The sequence below is a fragment of the Peromyscus leucopus genome, chromosome 3, assembly GCF_004664715.2.
Source record: "Peromyscus leucopus breed LL Stock chromosome 3, UCI_PerLeu_2.1, whole genome shotgun sequence".
Lineage (NCBI taxonomy): Eukaryota > Metazoa > Chordata > Mammalia > Rodentia > Cricetidae > Peromyscus > Peromyscus leucopus.
Genome location: NC_051065.1, coordinates 35,005,073 through 35,027,140, shown reverse-complemented (window position 1 = coordinate 35,027,140; position 22,068 = coordinate 35,005,073). Strand labels below are relative to the sequence as shown.

Sequence of the window (22,068 nt, the reverse complement as noted above, 5' to 3'; positions counted from 1 at the left end):
AAAAATCTTAAATGTCAAAAAGTTTTCTGCTTTTCCTGTATATGGATTTGGATTTTCATGTACAACTTGACAAAACTGCAGAACAAAACAAACAAAAACAGACCATCGTGATTGTTACTTAATACTCAATGCACACTAAGGTTAATTCTTCTCTAGCAAGAACAAGATGCAAACATGTCTGACTGGGTTCTCTTAGCAATAAGACTTCTCAAAGAATTGAACCTGAAATGACTTACATCCACTGATGCTTCTGTTCTGCCATTCATATCTGTTTATTTATTGCTGTAGTGGATATCTATAAGGCTCAGTGTAGTTCATCTAGAGCATATCAGCTACAAATACTGCTAAATGATCTTAAAGAATAAAAACCTGGGCCTGGTGAGACAGCTCAGCCAGGAAAGTGTTTGAAGATCTGAGTCCTCTTCCCAGAATCCATGTAAAAAGTCCAGGCCTGATGTTTCTACTCCCCATGCTGGGGAGGTGGCAAAGGGCAGATACCTGAGGCTTTATGGCCAATCTTTCTAGCCTAGACACTGAGTCCCCAATGTAAGTAAAAGACCTTGTCTCAAGAAACAAACAGACAAAATAGGAAGTGGACAGCATCTAAAGATGGCTAATACCCAGGGTTGTCCTCTATCCTCCATAGACATTCATATATATGGACACACACACCTGCATGGATATGTTCATGCCCATATATGAGCGCATGCACGTGCGTGTGTGCACACACACACATACACACACATATATATATACACACATACACTTTCTCTCCATAAATACACACATGCATATATAACCCGAGTCTTTACTTTTAAATGGAAATACATACTTTTAAATGACTTACTGCTCAGGTTGTATTTTTTTGACATTCATGTTGTGGATTTGATTCCACTGTGTGCTTTTTGACTATTGAATAGCAAGTTCCTTGATCACTGCTGGCTATGGGTCTGAACACTCACCAGACACCTCTCAGAGTGTAAATTTGATTCTTTAGTCTCTTCAATGGAATGTGTAACATTTTGCTCTCCAGAGACAACCAGAAGAGGACATTGAACTGCTGATTAAAAAGCAATCCACGTGAATGCAGTATTCATTTAGGCATCTATTGTCAGGAAATATCTTTTCTATTAGTGTTCATATTCTGTTAGTGTTCAATATTGTCTTTAAGTCTGGCATTGTCTGCCTTTGTGTTGAAAAGCTATTTCTAGATTATCATGTTGGTATTTATAGACATGAGAATTAAATTTGATAAAAAATTTTATATCAAAAAAGAAAGTATACAATCTCAATCAAAATATTTATTAAGATAGTCTTTATCTTCCTTTGTCATAGCAAGCAATGACAATAGAATGGTCACAGTTGTAAGAGGATTGTATACAGCTTCCTTTTCTGGAATCTCTATGTAATTCTTTCAAAATGAAAAGGATAATTTATTTATATTGAGGTTACACAAGATGGCTTCAACTTTCTTCCCAAGTAAGTGGTCTGAAATCAAAGTGAAAATCTAATAAATCGAAATGGCTTTTTGTTAATAGTTAAATGAATGTACCGAGTACAGTCTCCCTGGAAAACTCGGCAATGCTTAATATGAACAAGGAGGTTGAGGGCTTTCTCCAGTGATATTTCACCCCAGTATGTGAGACAGGCCCACAGGAGACAAGCAGGCACAATATAAGGCCAAAGACTGGCTTAAACCTGAACCTGTCTGCTAAATATATCCCTGCCCATGCCTCTTAGGTAGATTAATTTTAAAAGAGACTTGCAGATGTTTTTTTAGTGAGCTTGCCAGCTTGAGGCCAGAGTAACACTCTGGAGGTCTTGCCTGTCTGACCCTTGGGTCTTGTGAGAGTAGTCTTCATTTTGAGAGTCTTACTTGTCCCAAGTGCCAGGTCTTCTGTTTGCTTAGGCACACATGCTTAGTTCCTCTGAGGGTGACTTAGGTGCATATACTTTTTGCACTGAGAGACCATGCTCAGTAGTAATTAGATTTGTGTGGTTTTTGCTAGTTCTATTTTGGATGAAGATCTTTAGTTTTTTTTTTCTTTCTTTCATTTTTGGTTTTTGAGAATCATTGCACCATCCTCATAAATGTCAGCAACATTAACAACAACAACAAAAATGATAAATAGTTAACTTCCAGGTAGAACAATGGGCCATTTCCTTTCTGTAAAGTCTGTTTGTCATCCCTGTTGATTGACAGAGTTTCCAATTGTTTTCCAAATTATCAGTACGAATGTGCTTTCAGGTTCCTCCTCTGTAGTATAGAAAAATACTCTTCTTTGCATTTTATGAGCTGAGATTTGCAACTTAGTTGTGACAGACCAGTGAGTTCCCTAATTTACTTTCTACCCTCTTTCAGTCCAGCATCTGGAATACCGATTGCATTGGCAAACAAAGTGTGGAAGGAGTGGCTCACTTAATCAGTTCCGCTCGCTAGGCTGGCCTCTGACTTACTTGGATGGGAAGATGGCCAAGAAAAAAAAAAGATGTAGGTGATGGGTCTTCACCAGAAATAGACCCTTGTGAGCTTAACTATCAGTGTAATGCATTGCTTTTTTTCTCAATTCCGCTGGCAACAAACCACAAACTGAGCTCTGACATTGAGGTTTTTTTTAAGCTTATTTCAACTCTCACACACATAAGTAATGAGGAGTTCAGGCTAGGAGTTTTGTGGTGAGGACCTTCTCTTCTTACCAGCTGCTTTCTGAAATGATTGGAGCAATTGGTGGATGGTTCCTTAGTCTTCCATAGGTAAGTTGGATGTTTTTTTCTTTAAATTAAAGAAAAATGAAAAGTTTTTCTATTTTTCAAATGATAGGAGATTATAGTATTTAAAAATCAACTTTTATACCAAAAAAGTAAAAACGACTAAGTAAACTCAGTGCTGCCTTAAAGTTCCTAGGCTTTACTTCATGATGTGTTGTTTACCAGTCTTCCTACATTTCTGCTTAATAGTATTGAAAGTGTTTCCAGTGGCCAATGACATTTTATTTATGATTCTTGATATCATATGTATTTGTCAACATTCATTTGTCAATATTTAAATTTAAAATCAAATTTGAGTTTTATTTAAACTTGTCTGTTTAAATATGATATTTAAATTATGAGGAACATTTTTAATGAGCATTGATACAGTGAGACTGGTTTTTATAAATGACTTGTGAATCTTATACCAACAGTGTGTCTTGGAGGCAATTTGCTAACTCTTTGTTACTTTTCAGTGTTTTTAGCTTGTTGTTGAATTTTCAGTGTACAGTTTTTGATGAACTTGGTTTTTCTCTGTATGGTTAGGAGCAATACATTTATTAAATATACATCTACTCAGCACTTTTCTTTAATGAACAAAGATATTTTATTTGGTACAAGGACTGAGTTACTTCAAACAATGAACTAAAATTTAATTAGTGTATATTAGTATACAACAGTATTAAATGTAAAAATAAAAAGGAAAATTAATGACTTTGAAAATTCAAAAATTTGTTTCAAATATTAGTAAGTTATGTCCCTAAATTGTAATTCTGAGTTTAAAGAATAGATAACTCATTCTAGATAAATTAACTATCTAATTAAAGAAACTTTATAAATAACTATTAATGAAATAAATCATTTATAATAAATTTGAATTATTTTTGAGAATGTGAGGATTCCAAGACTTCTTAGTTCATTCTTAAATGACTTTAAGTTGGTAATGTCTTTTAAAAATGTAAAAAAGCATTGCTATAAATATTATTTTTTGAATAAGTGAGAATAAAATCTCCAAAAAATTTTTACTAGTTGGTTTTCCAGAGGTCTTCTAGAGTCTATAAATGAACAATAATGTAAAAACACTTTCTATCAACATCATTATTAAACCAGAACAATAAACCAAATTCAGATTATCAGATAATAGGGTGGCCTGAGAAAAATATTAAAGTTAACAATGGGATGGGTATTTGTACAGAGTGTACTAAAAACTTTGGAATTTAGTTTGAAAGTAATTAGTTACTGCTCTTTCCTTTAATGAAAGTTGTGGTTATCTTTAATCAATTTGAATAAATTTGTTAACTAACTTGTTAATACTTTGTTAATACTTGTAAATAGCTAACTTGTTAAAACTTTCAAGTAGCATGGTCTAAGGGCATGACTAGCCCACATATGCATTTTACTGAAATTTGAAAATATTGATGCCATTTTTATATAATCATATTTAGTGGAATTTTCCAAATCATGTCATTAGGCAACATGAAATAATAGTTATTGCTACATTATAGTTGCTTAAAATAATATTGCATAATACTCCAAACTAATTATGTGTAAAACAACTTTTTATAGTGGGATTATTATTATTATTAAAATCATGTTTGATTTTACTGAACACTTGCAATCTTACTTAAATTAATCTCTTACAAACTCAGAGAAAACAGAACCACAAATTAATTTATGAAAACCTAGAACTAAATACATATATCCTAATTTCAGATTTTAAAGTCTGAAGACCTTGAAGAAATATTCTAACTATAGTTGAATTTTAGATAGAGAAAGAAACACTAATAACATTCATACCTAGGGTTAAATGATTAAAAATATTTTTACTGCCGGGTGGTGGTGGCACATGCCTTTAATCCCAGCACTCAGGAGGCAGAGGCAGGTGGATCTCTGTGAATTTAAGGCCAGCCTGGGCTATCGAGTGAGTTCCAGGAATGGCGCAAAGCTACACAGACAAACCCTGTCTTGAAAAACAAACAAACAAACAAACTATATATATATATATAGGCTTAGGAAACAAACTATATATATAAAACCAGTGGCTTCTTTCACAGTCTCACTTCATTTTTAAGGTAAAAGCAGACAGAGTTCAGGTCATTGCTAGGTCTATCCATTGCTACCAATTTAGGGACTCAGTTTACAGAAGTCATAAAAATTGATTCCCAGGCACTAGACGTTGTTGGATTTTGTTGCTCATTGAAGAACTTTTCCTGTTGTTAAGTTTAACCCAATATGTCTAAAGAAATCACTTGAAGCCTGTTGTACTCCTTGGTTATGCCTCTAAAAAACAGACTTACTTTTGCAGGATTTGGGGTATTATGTGTAACAAAAATCTCTCTATTTTACTTAAGATTATCACCAAGACTAGTTTTTTATTGTGATTTGATAAGTTTAATTGAGTGAAATGATTCATCAACATCACAAATGCTGGTTTGTATGTTTACATATTTGCTGAAATGTTTGCCTGCATATAATCTATTAGATGGAAATGGGCATATGAGAAAGACAAAAGATTCTGGTGACTTAAATGGGACAAGATTTTGGAGATCGCCTTATCAAAATATCCCTAAGTTTTCTGCAGAACCCTTGAGTTCTCCAGTGGTGGTTTAGAGCCACTGTGAGGCATAGTTGAAAGCAAGGCCATAGGTCTTCCTTTCTTCTACCAGTTAGTTCTTTTCTGAGTTTTTGTTTAATGCCAAAATACCCGTGCAATTTAACCTGACAGTTAAAGGTTGGCCTTAGGTCTTTTGTTTCAGCATGATCAAGTATTATCAGATAACTGAACCCCTCTGTATTAGTTTGGATTGAATGTACATGTTGTGTTTATAGAATCATGACTTTGTAAATGCCATTAGATATGGTGGAGGGTAAATGTGAAAAGGGCATAAGAAATTTTGAAAAAACGCTATATTCATCCTCAATCTGTTATTCATTCAGTCACCATTCATGGTATTTTCATATCAGGTTATCATGGGTAGGGCTGCTCTTTTCTTGAGTAGGAAAATTCTCCATGAAAAGATTGACAGTTTTTGCAGAGTTGTGTGGCCTTGTTTCCTACATTAAAAAAAAAAAAAAAAAAAAAAAAAAAAAAAAAAAAAAAACGGAAGGAGCTTTACATGTAGAACAGGAGTTTTTAAACTGTCAGTATATGATGAAAACAATAAAATCCTCTGTCCTGGTCTGATTCTGAAACATTTTCACATTTTGCTGTTCATGTCTGAGAAAGTGTTACCTGTGGGCCAGGCCTTTTCTGGGTGGAGTTTCCGAGGGAACACAGCTTGAAGCACATATGGGAATAATTAGAGATTCTCAGGAGAATTTGCTCTACTGTTTGGCCTATTTGCCAGGAAGGATGCTTATAGTTCATCCTATCTCAGGCTCTGCCCAGACTCTCAGTTTCTACTAACTTGTCCTATGTGGTGAAAGGGCCTTGTATTTCAAAGTCCATGAGAGAAGCATTCTGTCAGTCTGACAACCAGAAGAGAAAAAGAAGGCCACTTCCTGTGTTTCTTTTGAAAACATTGAAAACTATAGAATCCACTCATATGTCCGGGAAAAGGAATCTGTATGTATTTTATTCACTAGATAGGACATAGCAGCTGATCTACCCTGGAATCAAGACAGGTATGTAACTCATACCATTTTAAAGCCTGTATGCCCCTCCTCTTTTAGATTAGTCCAAAGAGTTCTCTGCTCCTGGTTATTCTTTGACTTCTAAATTTTAGTATTTTAATCCATAAACAACTTATTGCAAATAATATCTTCACTAAAGAATGAATTTTAGTAAAATTAATCTAAGATAGAAAATGAAATGACCTATGGTAAACTATGAACAGCTGTGCTATTAAGAAAATGTGATTTCATGAGAGAGACCCAAATTTTGTATTCTTTAATAGCTAAATTCACAGAAAGTTGTTTAAAAAAAAAGTCTATGCTTTCCTCTGAAGATAAATATGGATGGCCAAGCTGATGACTAGAATGTGCTAACCTGAGCATTTATGCCCTCAGATCAATAAAACAGATTCTGTTTTATTTCATGTACCATCAAAAAATATATTATTATACTATGAATTCCTCATTACTCATAATGTCAAGGCACTAAGTGATAATTAGTAAACCCAAGAACATGTACTTTTCCCATTTTTAGGGCAAATTCAGAACCTTTATTAGGACACAATGCAATGATAATGACTCAGTCACTAAAAATGTGAACCTGTGAATAAGCTAAGCTCTTCCACTCTGTCAAATATCAGCACATGTTTGAAAGCATGTGAGATAAGTACATTAATACTTACTATGATCCAACAAAATACATTTCTTGATACTTCTGTTTTCTAAGAAATCTGACTCAATGCCGGTGGGTTGTGTGTACTTTCTCACTTCAGTTTGAAGCAGACAGAACTCACACTATGCCCACATCTGTCTATTGCCCAATCTCCTGATACAGAGGCCCTAAGGTTGATTTCTAGGTATTACAGAGCAGGCTCTGTTTCTTGGATGCTACAATAGATGCTGTATCCTTTCTATCTTGTATAGAAATGCTTTCCTGCCGTGCATTAGGATTCTTCAATAAGGAAGAATGATTCTGAAAATGTATATTCACAACTGTATTTAACATACAATTGAATAAGGAATGAATATGTGTACACAAAGTTCAGAAGCAATAACATTGTAATTTTAAGGTCATTTTATACTCTATTTGTCAGAATTGGAAATGATTTTACTGAATAATTTCCAGCATTTTTTACTAAAGTGTGTGTGTGTGTGTGTGTGTGTGTGTGTGTGTGTGTGTGTGTGTAAAACTTGCAAGGTTCAATTCTCTGTTTCTGCCCTACAGGTACCAAGGATTAGCTTGTAAGACTTGGCAGTTAGTGCACTTACACACTGAGCCATCTCACTGCCCCTAATGAATAATTTAATGACGTTCATATGAGGCATTAAATAACTTTCCAAAAGCAGTAACACTATGTGTTTTTACTTAGATTTAACTTATACTTGCCAAACTTCTATAGCACACAGGATTTCCTGTCCCAGAGTTATGATCACGGGTCACACTATTAGATGCATACTTTCTTAAAGAAATTCTCTTAAACATTTCTAAGAAGTGTTAGACAGATAGAGAGTCTGTCTGGAGCCAAGGTCTCTGGATTATCACACTGCCTCGTAATCAGTCACTGCACCTTTCAGTCTCCCAGGCAACAGCTGGAGAAGAACCAGCAGTGGCTGAAGGAACACTTGTGCTACTCACATAGGAAAACGTTGCTTTCACTTCACATCTCATTTGAAATAGTAGAGAAGTCAAGATACAGAGAGCGTGAATCTTTTCTTCGTTGTTACCTGGAAGGAGGGTGAAAGGTCGGTTGTTATTTCATCTCCAGCGTCTTATCTTCACTGTGCCAGCTGGGTCCCTCGGCAGGGGTTGCTGCCTCCTAGATCGGATTCTTGGTTTACAGCGGGCACTCCAGCATGGTGCAGTCTTCTTACAAGTTCTTCGGGGGCTTGAAGAAAGATTGTGTGTCAAGAAAAGTCTCAGACTTTACAGTTTACTGAAGTAGTGAGCTTGAACGTAAAGGGTCAGAGAAGGAGTGAGGTTGTCATGAAGAATCTGCACCATCCGTGCTCCTTCATCTTTTGAAATATGTCTGTATACAGAGTGTATCAGAATGCTCTCTGTGGGCCTCATCTTTTCTCGGTTCTGCTGACGTCTGTGGTCCTCTTGGCCATGGACATTTTAGTGTGAAACAAAATTATTATGAGGTACAAACCACAGGAGACAGCCCACTAAGGGAGGTGGAAAATCAGCATCACACTGTCGTTGAATCCCAGCCTCCTCTTCAAATATTGATGAGAAGTGATACAACTGAATTAATTTTATTGTAGGAGGATCCAGTGGCTCTATTATTTTCTTCCAATGTTACATAATAACCACATAAAATATGGTATTGCAAGGTAAGCTGACTACATGATGTACATGTTAGCAATACTTTCTTATTTAAAATAATAAATATGAAGAATCCCTGCATAGAAAAAAAATGAATGGTACTATAGTCAGTTATGTAAAAGAATCTTTAACAACACAAAAGTCTAATATTAAACCTATACACTTACAAAATATGTATATTCATCAACTTCCTTAACCTATATTCTATCAAAAACCATTAGTGTTAAAATTATAGACCATGCACACTTTTAAAAATCTATTGAATGTTTTCATAAACTGAAACACCAGAAAAGAAATGGAATTATCTAACATTTACAATTACATTAACAAAATATACTAGTATTAATTATTTGATAAGGGGTTGTTCCTCTGCTTTCTTGTCTTGACAGGTAGCCTACAAATGATTTGAAGTATTGATTCTTTCTGAGCCTCACCAGACCATTTCTTGCAAAACTCATTGCTGTTGGCTGGTGAATAAGGTATGTTACCATTGCCATGGTGGCTTAGTGGATAGGGCATGCCAGCCCAGCCAAATTTGGTTTGCAGGAGAATTCCTGGCAGAGTACTTATGGTTCTGATTGGGTGGAGAAGGTAGGGAGGGAGCAAGAGTATAAAGGAGTATCTCATGTTATGGTAGGGAGTATGAGAATGAGAATGTGTATATATGGTTCTGCTTAGATAAGATTAGAGTATGTTAATCACTCAAGGAGGAAAATTCAAAACAGAAGAATTAAAAAGGGAAAAAAACAGTCACTTTGATATTTTCTGCTTCTGGTGGGGTTTTAGGAGCAAGAGGAGGGAGAAGGATGTAGAAAACCAGCTTGGTGAGCCAAACAAAAAATATTTGTTTATTGTTAGCTGGCAAAATCATCTGATTCAGTGACATGTTCTCTTTGTACTTTGATCTTTTCATACTGATATTTAAGCTTCTGGTTTATGACCTCTTTCTCATGGTGGAATCAGGCCACGTAGGAAACATTGTAATCACACCGGAGAGTTGGTGAGAAGCAAGTGCTCCACCGCGATTCTTCTCCTGCACGAGGAAAATGGGCTGTGATCGGAACTGTGGGCTCATCGCTGGAGCTGTCATTGGTGCAGTCTTGGCTGTGTTTGGGGGTATTCTCATGCCCGTTGGAGACATGCTTATTGAGAAGACAATCAAAAAGGTACAAGCAACCAAGAAAAGCTGTTGTGCATTTACTTATTCTATCAAGCCTCTTGCCATTGTTGTTCCAGATGCTTGTTTTGTGCTACCTGGTAATTTTGTGCTTTGAATAGGAAGGTGATTGTGAATCACTGAAGCCCCACATGATGAAGTAAGCCTGTGTGAAACATCACAGTGTAATGCAGAAGAAACCCACAGATACTCTTATGAGTAAGACGTGAATTGGACATGAATGAGTTACTATTCTTAAATACATCAAATTTTGATAAAACTTCAGGTTATAGTCATGCAGTTTAGTAGAAATAATTGTCTTAATGTTTGGAGAGTACACTGGCATGGTTTTGAATAGAAATAGTATATTTTGTAAGGCTATGTTTATAAAAGAAGTTGTATTTTTATTAACAATGAGAAAAATGCATGTATCTATGCAGGTGTACATGTTAAAAAGTGTTTATTACTGAATGATGACCTCTGGAAAACCCCTGTTCTAAGTAGGTGTAATAGTTGTTACTATTATGTATTCAGTGTTTACTTATCTTGGGATTTGGTTCTGTCTAAATTTCAGGGAAAATGTTATATAGGACACATCTTGGCATACATTAATAAATTGGAACTTTAAATCAAATTGAAATGATTTAAGAAGATGGGTATGCTCATAATCATCTCTCACCCTAGTTCATTTTAATCAACTTCACATTCAAAGAAATTTTAATGAAGTGATACATTGTGGGAAGCCTATCTACTGTCCTCCTAAAGGATAGCTAGAAAATTAAAATGGTGTCAGCAGTTTGGAAAAAGAGGTCACAAATGAAATAAAGCTGTCCTGAACAACTTGAAGAGCGAGGAAAGAACTGCTGTGAACGTGAGGGTTCCTGCCCTGCCCAGAGGTACACATGTTCAGTTGAGAAGTTGTCAATTAACTGTGGCCAAGTGATATAGTCGGGAGCACTGGCCTCAGCTCCCAGACTGGTTTTGATTCTAGCAACCTAGACAGATAGTAACCGTACTGCACAAAAGAGATATGAGCAAATGTTATTTGCATTTGCAGGAAGGTTGGGTTAATGGAATTACATAAAAAAGTAACTTCAAATATAGTTTTTCGAGAATAGAAGTTACTACTTTGTGGTTTTATTTTCTTTTGTTACAAATGCTAAGTCTTTAAATTGAAATATACTCTCACTGAACTATTTTACTGCGCTCTCACGATGTAGAGCATTGAAGGTGAGACTCCTATACACACGTGCACACACACTATGTTGCTCGGCAATTATATAATCATCTCTTACATTACATTTCTCCAACTGTTTGCATTTAATGAAAATATATGTTATATTGTGCAATATAGGTATGAAAATATACATGCTATTTACATATTCTATGTACCTTTTTAAAATTGAAACATAGCCCCTTCAATGGACTAGCTCATTTTCCTTGGTAGTATTATTGATGTAGAATGACAGAGAAGAGTGTGGGCCGAGGAGGAGATGGATCTACTACTGCTCCAGCCCCTTCCTGTCTTGTCACTTATGATTTTCATCTGGATCATTGCCATTGCGGATCACTGTCTGTGTTAATACATGGACTGGAACTGTCTTTTGAACAAAACAAAGTCGCAATCTTCCAGGATATGACATTATAGACTAACATGAACAATGTCTGCATACTGATTAATTAATTTTTTCTTTATGTAACAAAATTAGCTCACATAAATGTTCTTGAGTGGTGTGGGAGTGCTAACACCAATTTGTACAAAATCTTTAATAATTTTCCCTGAGGTCATAATGAGAACTCATAAAAAGAGAATTTTATATAATCTATAGAATGAATAATTGGGAGCAAAATAACAATTTTCTCAGTAAGTGTAAGAAATATCTAAGAAAATGTGTATCTTGTAGAAAAAAATAGACAGACCTGTGAGAAGATAGGATAAAGTTTTGCATACTATGAAAAATAAATGTTGTATAGGAAGAAAATATAAATTATTCATGAAATTTCAGGAAGACGCAGTGAAACATTGTTTTATTTTGAAGAATTGTATAATTTGAAAAGCTTATAAAGGATTGTGTTGAAAATTTCAAAGAGACTAATTAACAGTAAGGGAAAAGCTGTGGGATGCAGCTAAAGGCAATGGAGAGAGAAAGGCTGGAGATCTATGTGGAAGATGAGGTAGAAAGGTTGTAAGAAAAGGTCGGATATGACTCCAAGGAAAGTGTCTTCAGACACAGCAGGACATATGTGCATAGCATGCGAAGACTTACAAAAGTTGAAACTAAACACCAACTACAGCCCATAGAAGGGAGAGTGGACACAAAGTCCCATCCCTAACTGAAAAGCTATTTACAATTGATATCTGCTGGGGAAGAAAATAAAAATCACTTTTCTCCTATGGAGTTTACTGAGTATTTAAGCTACACACCAGGATAGGTCCTATGCCAAGAAGGTGTTGGCCACACAAAATGGGCTCCATGTTTCCATGTTTCATTGTGCACTTTTTATTTGGCTTGATTTGATTTAGGTTTTTTGTTTTGTTTTGTCTTATAGATTTTATTTTGTTTCTTTGTTTTAATTTTCACTTTTGAGAGAGAGAGACAGAGACAGAGACAGAGAGACAGAGACAGAGACAGAGACAGAATGAAGTTGGGTGGATAGGAGGGCAGGATCTGGGAGGAGTTGGAACTGGGAGAGATGAAAATGATCAAAATTTATTATATAATATTAAAAGGTAAATAACAGCAGGATTATTAGAATAATAAGAGAGATGGGTATAAAGCACTGTGTGCTTAGATTTGAGAAGTTTTAAATGCTATGAATAATAACTAATTGGTGATGTAAAAAACAGTTTGTATATTGTCTTTATTAAGATATAAGGAACACACATTTTGAGATCAATGCCATCAAATGACTAATGGTATTACTAAGATCCTCACATATAAAAATCAATTTAATTTTCATAAACAAACATGATATTATTTGATCCATTTTATAATGTCAAGACATTGAATCAGCATTCCATCTTAAGTAGCCAATAGGAAAAATTGGAGAATAAATGATGTAACCTTGAACACTATGATCCTAAAATGGATGTGGTTGGGAAGCAAAGACTTGAAATCTGCAAAAGAATAAGCATTGTGGGAGAGAACCTTTACAGAAAAGAGTTTAAAATTATGCTTATAAAAATGCCTTTGTTTACAGGCCCATTATATAGCAAAAGGACTAAAATGGTGAAGCTTTAGAAAAACTGATGGATTCCCAGATGCATTAGTATTTTAGATAGAGGGACAAAATTAGGGGGAGAGGAATAAATGTGACCTATCATAAGATGTCCAACTTGCTTGTTGATGCAAATACATACCCAAAGAAGTGAAAGACAGGCACAGAAGTTTTGTAACTGGCTTGATGTGAACATCAGTCTATATTCAAAGGTCAGAGTTCAGACAGATTTAGTGATTGCTGGGAGGTTACAGATAAAACTAAACAAACATGCTGCCTTCTAGGGGTTGGGTGTCCAGAGGAGCAGGATTGCATACTACAGAATTGTGCATAGTCAGCGGCAAGGAGAAACAGAAAGGAAAAGAGGTAGGTTTTTATGAAGAAACAGGAAGAAAGAGTATAATTCCTTAGAGGTCAGGCAGAAAACAGATATAATGGGAAGATGAAATGAAATGCTTCCTGGCTGATGAACATTAAATTAGTAGTGGTTTGGGATTGTTCAGAGAGCTCAGGTAGTGATCTGTTGGCCAGCAGACATGAGGAGCTAAGCTCAGTGCCCAGTACCCATGTGAAATGCCTGCCACAGTAGCTTATACTTGTAATCTCAGCCATGCAGAGACGGACAGATGTTTGGGGAGTTCTGGCCAGCCAGCCTGACCCGAAGTCCGGGTCAATGAGTGATCTTGCCTCAAAAAGGACTGTACAGTGAAGGGCTTCTGAAGAATGATAGTTGAGATTGATGTCAGGATATCACATGCACACTGTTCTGAAATGAGAGATAGATGTGTAATCTTTTACAAAATGAAATGGGGCAATATGGAGCCAGAATCAAGAAAGAGGAAGCATAAAAGCGAAGATGAAGGGGAGAATGGATTCCACCTGAAGGTGAAGCAATGGTTGATGCTGCACACCATGTATGTCTGCATCTGGAGATGAAACACCCAACACCAGAATCTGTGTGGTATATTTAAGGCAAAACGATGGTTTTTTTTTTTTTTTCATATAAACATTCTACCCATCTCAATTTTAGTTATTTAAAGAAGCTTTTGAGCTGGGCTTCGTCAGAGTAGGACAAATGATTGGCATGAATGATGCCTGGGCTCAATCCTAAGCACCAAAGAACAAAATGAAACTATGACTTTCACTTTGTTTATAAAAAAATTCTTTCTTTTAGTATGAGGCTGTTTGTAAAATGATACTGATGAGACTTTGAGTAAATGCAACTGTCACCAAGCTTGATGTCCTGCATTCAATCCCCAAGACCCTGTGGTTGAAGGAGAGTACTGGCATTTCCAAGTTATCTGCTGACCTCCACAAGTACACCAAAGTATGCATACACACATGCATGTAAGCCATGTAATAATTTTTAAATTAATATGTCTCAAAATATCTAATCTTTACATTATGAGGAAACTAAGAAATAAATACATTAAATAATCTGTCTAAATCACACAAATTCATAGTATCTAGTTTCTAGGATAGTATCTAGTTTTTCCGTATACTGAATGTTCTATACGTAATACTCAGTTTTCATGCGGTCTATGGTGGATGAAGCAATTCTTTTAAAATTTTTGTACTCCCCCTACTCCAATAAAAAAATATAAGGGTGACTTAATTATTACTAACTTTGACAGTTATGTGAATGAGACACATAAGTTTTGCTAGTACATTAAAAGAGTACTCACCCACTTAGCTGTCAAAGTTAGTGTGCACATTTCAGTCATTGAGTGATAACTCTCTTTCTACCCCACCTTAACAGTCTAGTGGCTTCTCTGTTCAAAGAACAAAACAATATGTATGGTCAGAAACCATTTCTAATTCCATAAGAATATACTGACTTATTTTTGGTGACTGAAATGAATTTGCACTTTAAGAGATACAAGATAAATAATAGCTATTATGTTGGGCCTTATGATTTTTATGACTGTAGATGCTTGCGTGTGGTGTGGGGGAAGGGAGGGAGCTTTTCCCTTCATAGTGTTTTGACATTGTAAGTCAAAACAGATTTCAGCTTTAACATTCACAAACACCTTTATCTTAAGAAAAGTGAATATTCTCAGTTTTGTAATTCCCCCCAATACTGGTCTGGTGTGGAGGTAAACATCTTGGCAGCATATCGTTTTTTAAGGATACTTTAAAAAGCAATAGAAATCTGAACAACATATGAGCAGCTCTTGTTCCTGTGTACATGGGTTACACCACTACAGAATTTTCAAACACACCCTAGCCTGCTGCCTCCTCTTCTCTAAGGACTTCCATTATCCTCTGCATTAGGCAATCTAGTTCCCAAAGACATGAAACTTTATTTCCCATCTACCAACTAGGAGCAGAGGCTGATGAGGGTGTGTGTGAGGTGGGGAAATTCAGCAGCAGAATGAAGCAACAGAGGGCTGGTGTAAGGGTCAATGATGCAGATTGCCTCAACCACTCGGTTACTATTTGCCTGGGCTGCACTTGAAACAGCCACCTGCTTTCTTAGAGACTGTGTGCTCAACCTCAAAAAGCATGCTACTGCTTCCTACCCTTTCCTGACCCTATCATTCAGTGAATTGATATTTCCAGGTGAGGAAGAGAAAAGTGGATTATGTTGTTCCTGTGCTCATCGACTCCATTAGGCTAAATTTCTGTGAAATGTTTCTTCCTCTTCCCCTTAAACACTCTTGGACCTGGGCATTCTTCCCAAATCATTTAATTGGAAGTTCTACCAGCTAGCTACAACAAACTCTTTTTTGTTTGCACTAGTTACTATGACTTCACAGACTTCCTGTTCAGAGAGTGAAAGCCCTGGAAAGCAGCTGGCTAAGCATCTATGGTAACTCTCTTACCTTGCAGACAATGAAATGGACCCTAAGGGGTTTTGTGGCTTTCCACTTGGTCCCAAAGCTCCTAAACAGGAGGCAGTTCCTAAGAGGTGTCTCAGTTCTGTTGCTGTATACTTTCTTCTTGTGTTTTTTCAACACAACTGGTATACATACATGATTTCTAATGTGTATAATGCCACACACAGACACAGACAGACAGACAGACAGACAGACAGACAGACACACACACCACTCCTTCTTAATTTTGCTATTTTTTAAATTAGTTCTCCAATGGCAAATTAAGCAGTTGTAATTTTTGGAAACATAGAGTCAGGTATTGCTGAAAACATACTATGATTTACAGAGGTCATGTTGAGTGGGATTCCAAGAGGAAAATTCATACTTATGCAATTTATCCATAAGCATGTGTAGGCTTCATTTACTAAAGATTAGTCATAATCCCTTGAATTGCCCAGCTTTGGAAGAAAAAGGTTCTGTTGTTGCTGCTGTTTAAAGCTCCCAAGAATATTCAAGTTTTCTTTCAACTTTTTTCTTTTGCCTAACCAATACAGCTACTCAGAATGAAGAGATTACACCTGGCAAAAACATCTTTTGTGTGATAACTTTTAGAGTTAGCTTAACTTACTGTTTTGTTGCCTAAGGGACTGTTGCCACAGGTTCACTTCAAAACTTCCTTTACAAAGCAACAAGGATGGCTTTAGCATTACACACTGGATCTCTTCACAAACTAACCATGAGGGGTGCTGTATGGGACAACATTCCTGCTTCAAGTGTGTGACAATGTTACGCAAGTTCTCACAAGATGTTCCCTTTACTCTACTAAATCTAGCAAGGTTTTGGGAGTGTCCATGTTCATTGTAAAGAAACAATCCAAACTTGTTTTATTCTCCACAGGAAGTTGTCCTTGAAGAAGGAACAATTGCTTTCAAAAACTGGGTTAAAACAGGCACCAATGTGTACAGACAGTTTTGGATCTTTGATGTACAAAACCCAGATGAAGTGGCACTGAACAGTAGCAAAATCAAAGTTAAGCAGAGAGGTCCTTACACATACAGGTGAGTGAGTTCTTGAGAATGAGTAGGGTCTCTCCTCATTTCCAAGAAGTTTTCTTCCAAGGAGTTCCATTGTATTGAAATGCACTGATTTTCTTGCCATCAACTTACATTTTTCCCTACCTGCAGAGAATCTTAATCTATAGATTTAATAACTCTTCATGTTGTTATACATATATGGTTTTCAAATGTTATCACATACTGTGTAGAAAAGAAGTATAGAATGTATTATCAATATAAAGCTAACAAATAACTCCCCTACTCAACAACTTCTGTCATGTTCCTAACCCCAGAGTGGGTATGCTGAGAGTTTTAAGTATACATGATTAACATCTTAAAATGAAATAGAAATCTTATATCTGTGATTATCAATGTGTGGCTTTTGGGCCAGGAACAATAGTAAAAACACCTACAACCTCTATGCCAAGTGGGTCAAAGATTCTACCTGTACATTTTAAACTCCTCTGTGTGATTCAGATATATAGTCCATTTTGAGAACCACAAAGCTAAAATGCTTTTTTTATAATGGCAGTTCCTGTTAAAGTTCTGAGGTCATCTAGGTGTTGAGATTTACATAGAAATTTAAACATATTTTCTCATTATGCTATGCTTTTAAGTGCTCTAATAGTTTATTTAATACAGTTAGGAATAGAATCTTAAACGAATTCGTCTAAGAGAAATAATCAGAACCTTTCATTGTATGAAGAAGAAGAAAACAAAAATAAAAACAGACCATCATAGCCGGGCGGTGGTGGCACATGCCTTTAATCCCAGCACTTGGGAGGCAGAGGCAGGAGGATCTCTGTGAGCTCGAGGCCAGCCTGGGCTACCAAGTGAGTTCCAGGAAAGGCGCAAAGCTACACAGAGAAACCCTGTCTAGAAAAAAAAAAAAAAAAAAAAAAAAAAAAAAAAAAAAAAAAAAAAAAACCAGACCATCAAATAGGAAGACACTTGTCCAGATTCACACAGAGATAGGGACTGGTAATCATATTTCTGCATACATTTTCTTCTATTTAAATTATAGATCATCTTCTTTTCAACTCTCACAGCAGTCAAAGGCACTGAAAACAAACTGTGAATTAGGAAGAACTTTATTTTTTTATTTTTTATTTTTATTTTTGGTTTTTTCGAGACAGGGTTTCTCTGTGTAGTTTTGGTACCTGTCCTGGATCTTGCTCTGTAGACCAGACAAGAACTTTATTTTCTGATGAAAACAGAGTCAAGTCTTTTGTATCATTCTTTATGTACCTATATGATTTTCTCTCAAGATGAAACACAACTAGTTATGCAATGTGATTAATTTATATCACAGATTAATGTATTCCTTATTATCTTCATAATCCACAGTTGTAGTTCTGAAGCATTTTGAACATTATATGATTGTTCACTTTTTTTATCCTCTATAAAGCATGTTTCTGGACTAACATTTGATCCTCCAAATTATGAAGAAATAGCAATAGCTGCTGTAAAGGTCATACCTGCTAGGTCAATAAACATTTTATGGGTTATCATGTTTTAATAGTCTTCTCTTTAGTGAAAATATTGCTAATGATTCATAATTTTGCCAAATAAGACTGCTTTTATAACTGCAAGAAAAATACTTTTTCATGATATTATAGCACTTATTATCAAAGTATTTTGTGAATATCTTTTTTCTAAGAATTATGATAGTATAGTCTGTATCTATGAAATCGTATCTATTATAAGACACAAGAAATAAAGTCTAAAATATATGCCTAAAAGGTAGAGCATGAATAAAATGATCAAGTATGAAAAAAAAGGAATAGCTATTAGAATTCAAGACCGTTTCACATCTTTTGTTGCTGTTGTTGTTTAGGGATAATAATTCTCTGCTTTTGGGGTTTTGTTTGATTTTTATTTTTTATTTGTTTAGCAATAATGATTTTCACCTTTAAGGAAATGGTAGAAATGTAAACATAGCTATTAAACCTAGTTATATTCTCCTATAAAGCATATATATATATATATATATATATATATATATATATATTAGGATTCATTCCTACAACCTATAACATATCTCCATGTAGAACTAAAAGGGGATAAATTAGATGCATCTTTTTTGCTTGTCAAAGCAGCAGAGAAAGATGGGAAGAAGTAGGGTTTACAGGTACACTTTACAGACAGCTAGCTCTCCTTTGTACGGCAATTTCAGCTGCTCTTGCTGAAGTGTCAGTCACCTTGCCTTGTGGCATCACCAAACTAAAATTTCTTTAGCTTGCCTGAAAGCCGTAAATAAATGAAGGACAATCTACTCCCTTTAAAATTGATACTATTTTGAAGGTTTTCTATATGTTAGGTGAAATCATGCCTAGCCATGACGATGCTCTGACTCTATTTTAAATTGAAGCTGGTTGATTTGGCCTACAGCTGCTAGAATGATGCTGATGAAGCATTGATGGGCAATACAAGACATGGTCAAAGCATAAAATTTCCTGCTTTAAGATCATAGTTATATCCCAACCTACGGTGACTCTGATTGCTATAGTCCCTTTGGATATTTTAAATTATAAAGTTTATCTTAGCTTTGGCAAGAACACAAATGAAGGCGTCAAGTATGCCTCTGTGATAACTCACTTCCCTTGGTCTTATTAACCGATACACCCAAGGCTTCATTTTTTATTTTAAAAGGTGAGTGATTATGTTCTTTCAAAAGAACTTTCCTAAGGAGACCACATTTTACTGATTTTTCTCTTACTGGGTGCCATCTACTGGCTTGAGGTTGTAAGTGCCACTGAGGGAAAAATGGATACAAATAACTTAGCTTTTATTTACTTAGTCCTAACTGCATCAAAGTGTTGAAAATGCTGTAACCCTACTTGACTTGTTATTAATAGGTACCTTAATTTAAAAATAGTTATTTCGTGAGAAAGGCATTAATAGGAATTTAGTGCCTTGGGTTATTTCAGATTTTTTCAGGTTGCTTATATATCTCACTCAATAGAGAAGAAATAATAAAGCTTTGTGCAGCATCTATTAAAGTAGTGTTCCTATTTTTATTTAAAACATGTTTTGAAATGATATGGCCAATAACTAGCTTATTAATGGAGAAGTGAGAGTCAGGTGTGATGCTCTGCATTTGTAACTACAGCATTTGAGAGGTCGGCACATAGCAAATTTGTGACCAACCTGGCCTATGTAGTTCAAGCCCAGTCTGAGCTAAAACATGCCAAGAAATAAGAAAACACTGAAATACCCAAAACTCACCATGTGTATGGGAACCTCATAATCTGTATTCCACAAGAGTCCACATTTCATATCAAACTTGTAGGCCCATGCTTTTTTCAGTCTATACAATGGTTATTCAGCTCATATAGTTGACATCCAGTTATAGAAGAGTGTACAGAGTGATAGCTACCCCTTTTTCTTTCTTTCTTTCTTTCTTTCTTTCTTTCTTTTTTTTTTTTTTTTTTTTTTTTTTTTTTTTTTTTTGTTTTTTAAGACAGGGTTTCTCTGTGTAGCTTTGCGCTTTTCCTGGAACTCACTTGGTAGCCCAGGCTGGCCTCAAACTCACAGAGATCCTCTTGCCTCTGCCTCCTGAGTGCTGGGATTAAAGGCGTGTGCCACACTGCCCAGCATACCTCACTTCATTTCAATGGATAACTTGTACAAACAAGCGGTTTTTCTGCAAAATGATCATCTTTTAACACAGTCGTGAAAAGTATAGCAAGTGTTGAGCCAAGAGATTAGAAGTAAGAACTCAAGAGACAAAATGAAGGAATGGAGTTTGAGTCTCTGTTGCTTAATGTTGGTTTCATTAACAAACTTACAGCAGGGCTGCTGGCTAGACTACACACTTTGAGAGGTCTCTCTACTATGAAAAATAGACTCTCTGACCCTCCTTACCTTCAAGATAAAGACCATTGTTTAATTATATAGCCCTTTTGTGTTTAAAATCTTTGTATCTTTTATTCCCACCAACTGTTTTCCTATCACTCCATAATTAAACACTCACACACTTGTATTTCTCAAACCACATCATCATCATCTTCTTTAGTATTTTGTACTTGCTACTTTTTGTCTTTCCTACATAATTTTCTATGTACTTGGACCATCACATGGAATTTCTAGGGAAGTGAGTCTTCAACCCATTCCACTCGGCCGTCCAAGCCCAGCATCTAATTATCTCACTTAGTCCTAGTCCACTTTCCTCTTCCCAGGTTTAAGACCCTTTCTCATTAGGCTGCCAGAGCTGTAACAGTAGCTAGTTATTTCCATTTTAATTCTGTGAGTTAGTGTAAACTAACTTGTTCAGAGTTACAATAGTATTTGCTGTATGAATGGAGACATTTGATATCTAGTGGTTACACAAGACATTTATTTTTTCCCTCATTTTTTTGGCTTCTCTTTGTTTTAGAGTTCGTTATCTAGCCAAGGAGAATATAACTCAGGACCCTGAGGACCACACCGTCTCTTTTGTACAGCCCAATGGAGCAATCTTTGAGCCTTCACTGTCTGTTGGAACCGAGAATGACACCTTCACAGTTCTCAATCTGGCTGTGGCAGTGAGTGGATAGCAGCTACTGTGTGGGACAGTTCAGAGCCTGTCTCAATTAAACTCATAAATGCCCTTCTCATTTGGCTTTAGTTATTTTTACCACTATAAAAACATGTATTTATGTTATTTTGTCATCTAGAAATATGACACAATAATGATAATCATTTTACTTAAGTATTCTTTTAAAATAGGTCTTCAACTCGAATGTCTTCTTGTGGCTAGAAATGCTTCAGAAAAATGTAATTGTGAAGGGATTAGGAAAAATGACACAAACTGTAATTTTAGTCTAGACAGAATTTGGCAGATTTTGAAGGTTTAGTTTGATTTTAATTAAACTCAACTATTTTCTTTAATCCATTTATTTAAGAAATGGGATATATTGATTTCTCAGATAGTGTTTATTTTTTTGTAGGCTGCACCACATATATACACAAACTCATTTGTTCAATCTGTGCTCAATTCGCTTATCAAAAAGTCCAAGTCTTCTATGTTCCAAAGAAGAACTTTGAAAGAACTGTTGTGGGGTTACAAGGATCCATTTTTGAGTTTGGTCCCATATCCTATTTCTACCACAGTTGGTGTGTTTTATCCTGTAAGTACCAAATATAAAT

The 22,068-nt window shown here is 35.6% G+C and overlaps 1 protein-coding gene across 6 annotated transcripts in view; it reads left to right on the top strand.

The window, feature by feature from the left end:
• Cd36 (CD36 molecule) overlaps nt 1-22,068 on the top strand; it is a 74,523-nt gene that overhangs the window by 35,718 nt on the left and 16,737 nt on the right. For 5 of the 6 annotated variants that reach the window (XM_028891329.2, XM_028891328.2, XM_028891326.2 and 2 more), the window contains 5 exons: nt 9,079-9,168; nt 9,653-9,855; nt 16,781-16,941; nt 21,317-21,464; nt 21,870-22,049. In XM_028891329.2, coding sequence (XP_028747162.1) covers nt 9,736-9,855; nt 16,781-16,941; nt 21,317-21,464; nt 21,870-22,049 — 609 coding nt within the window. In that variant the 5' untranslated portion in view covers nt 9,079-9,168; nt 9,653-9,735. Of the gene's footprint in view, nt 1-2,508; nt 2,755-9,078; nt 9,169-9,652; nt 9,856-16,780; nt 16,942-21,316; nt 21,465-21,869; nt 22,050-22,068 lie in introns of those variants that run through there. The other variant, XM_028891327.2, reaches the window with a different exon arrangement.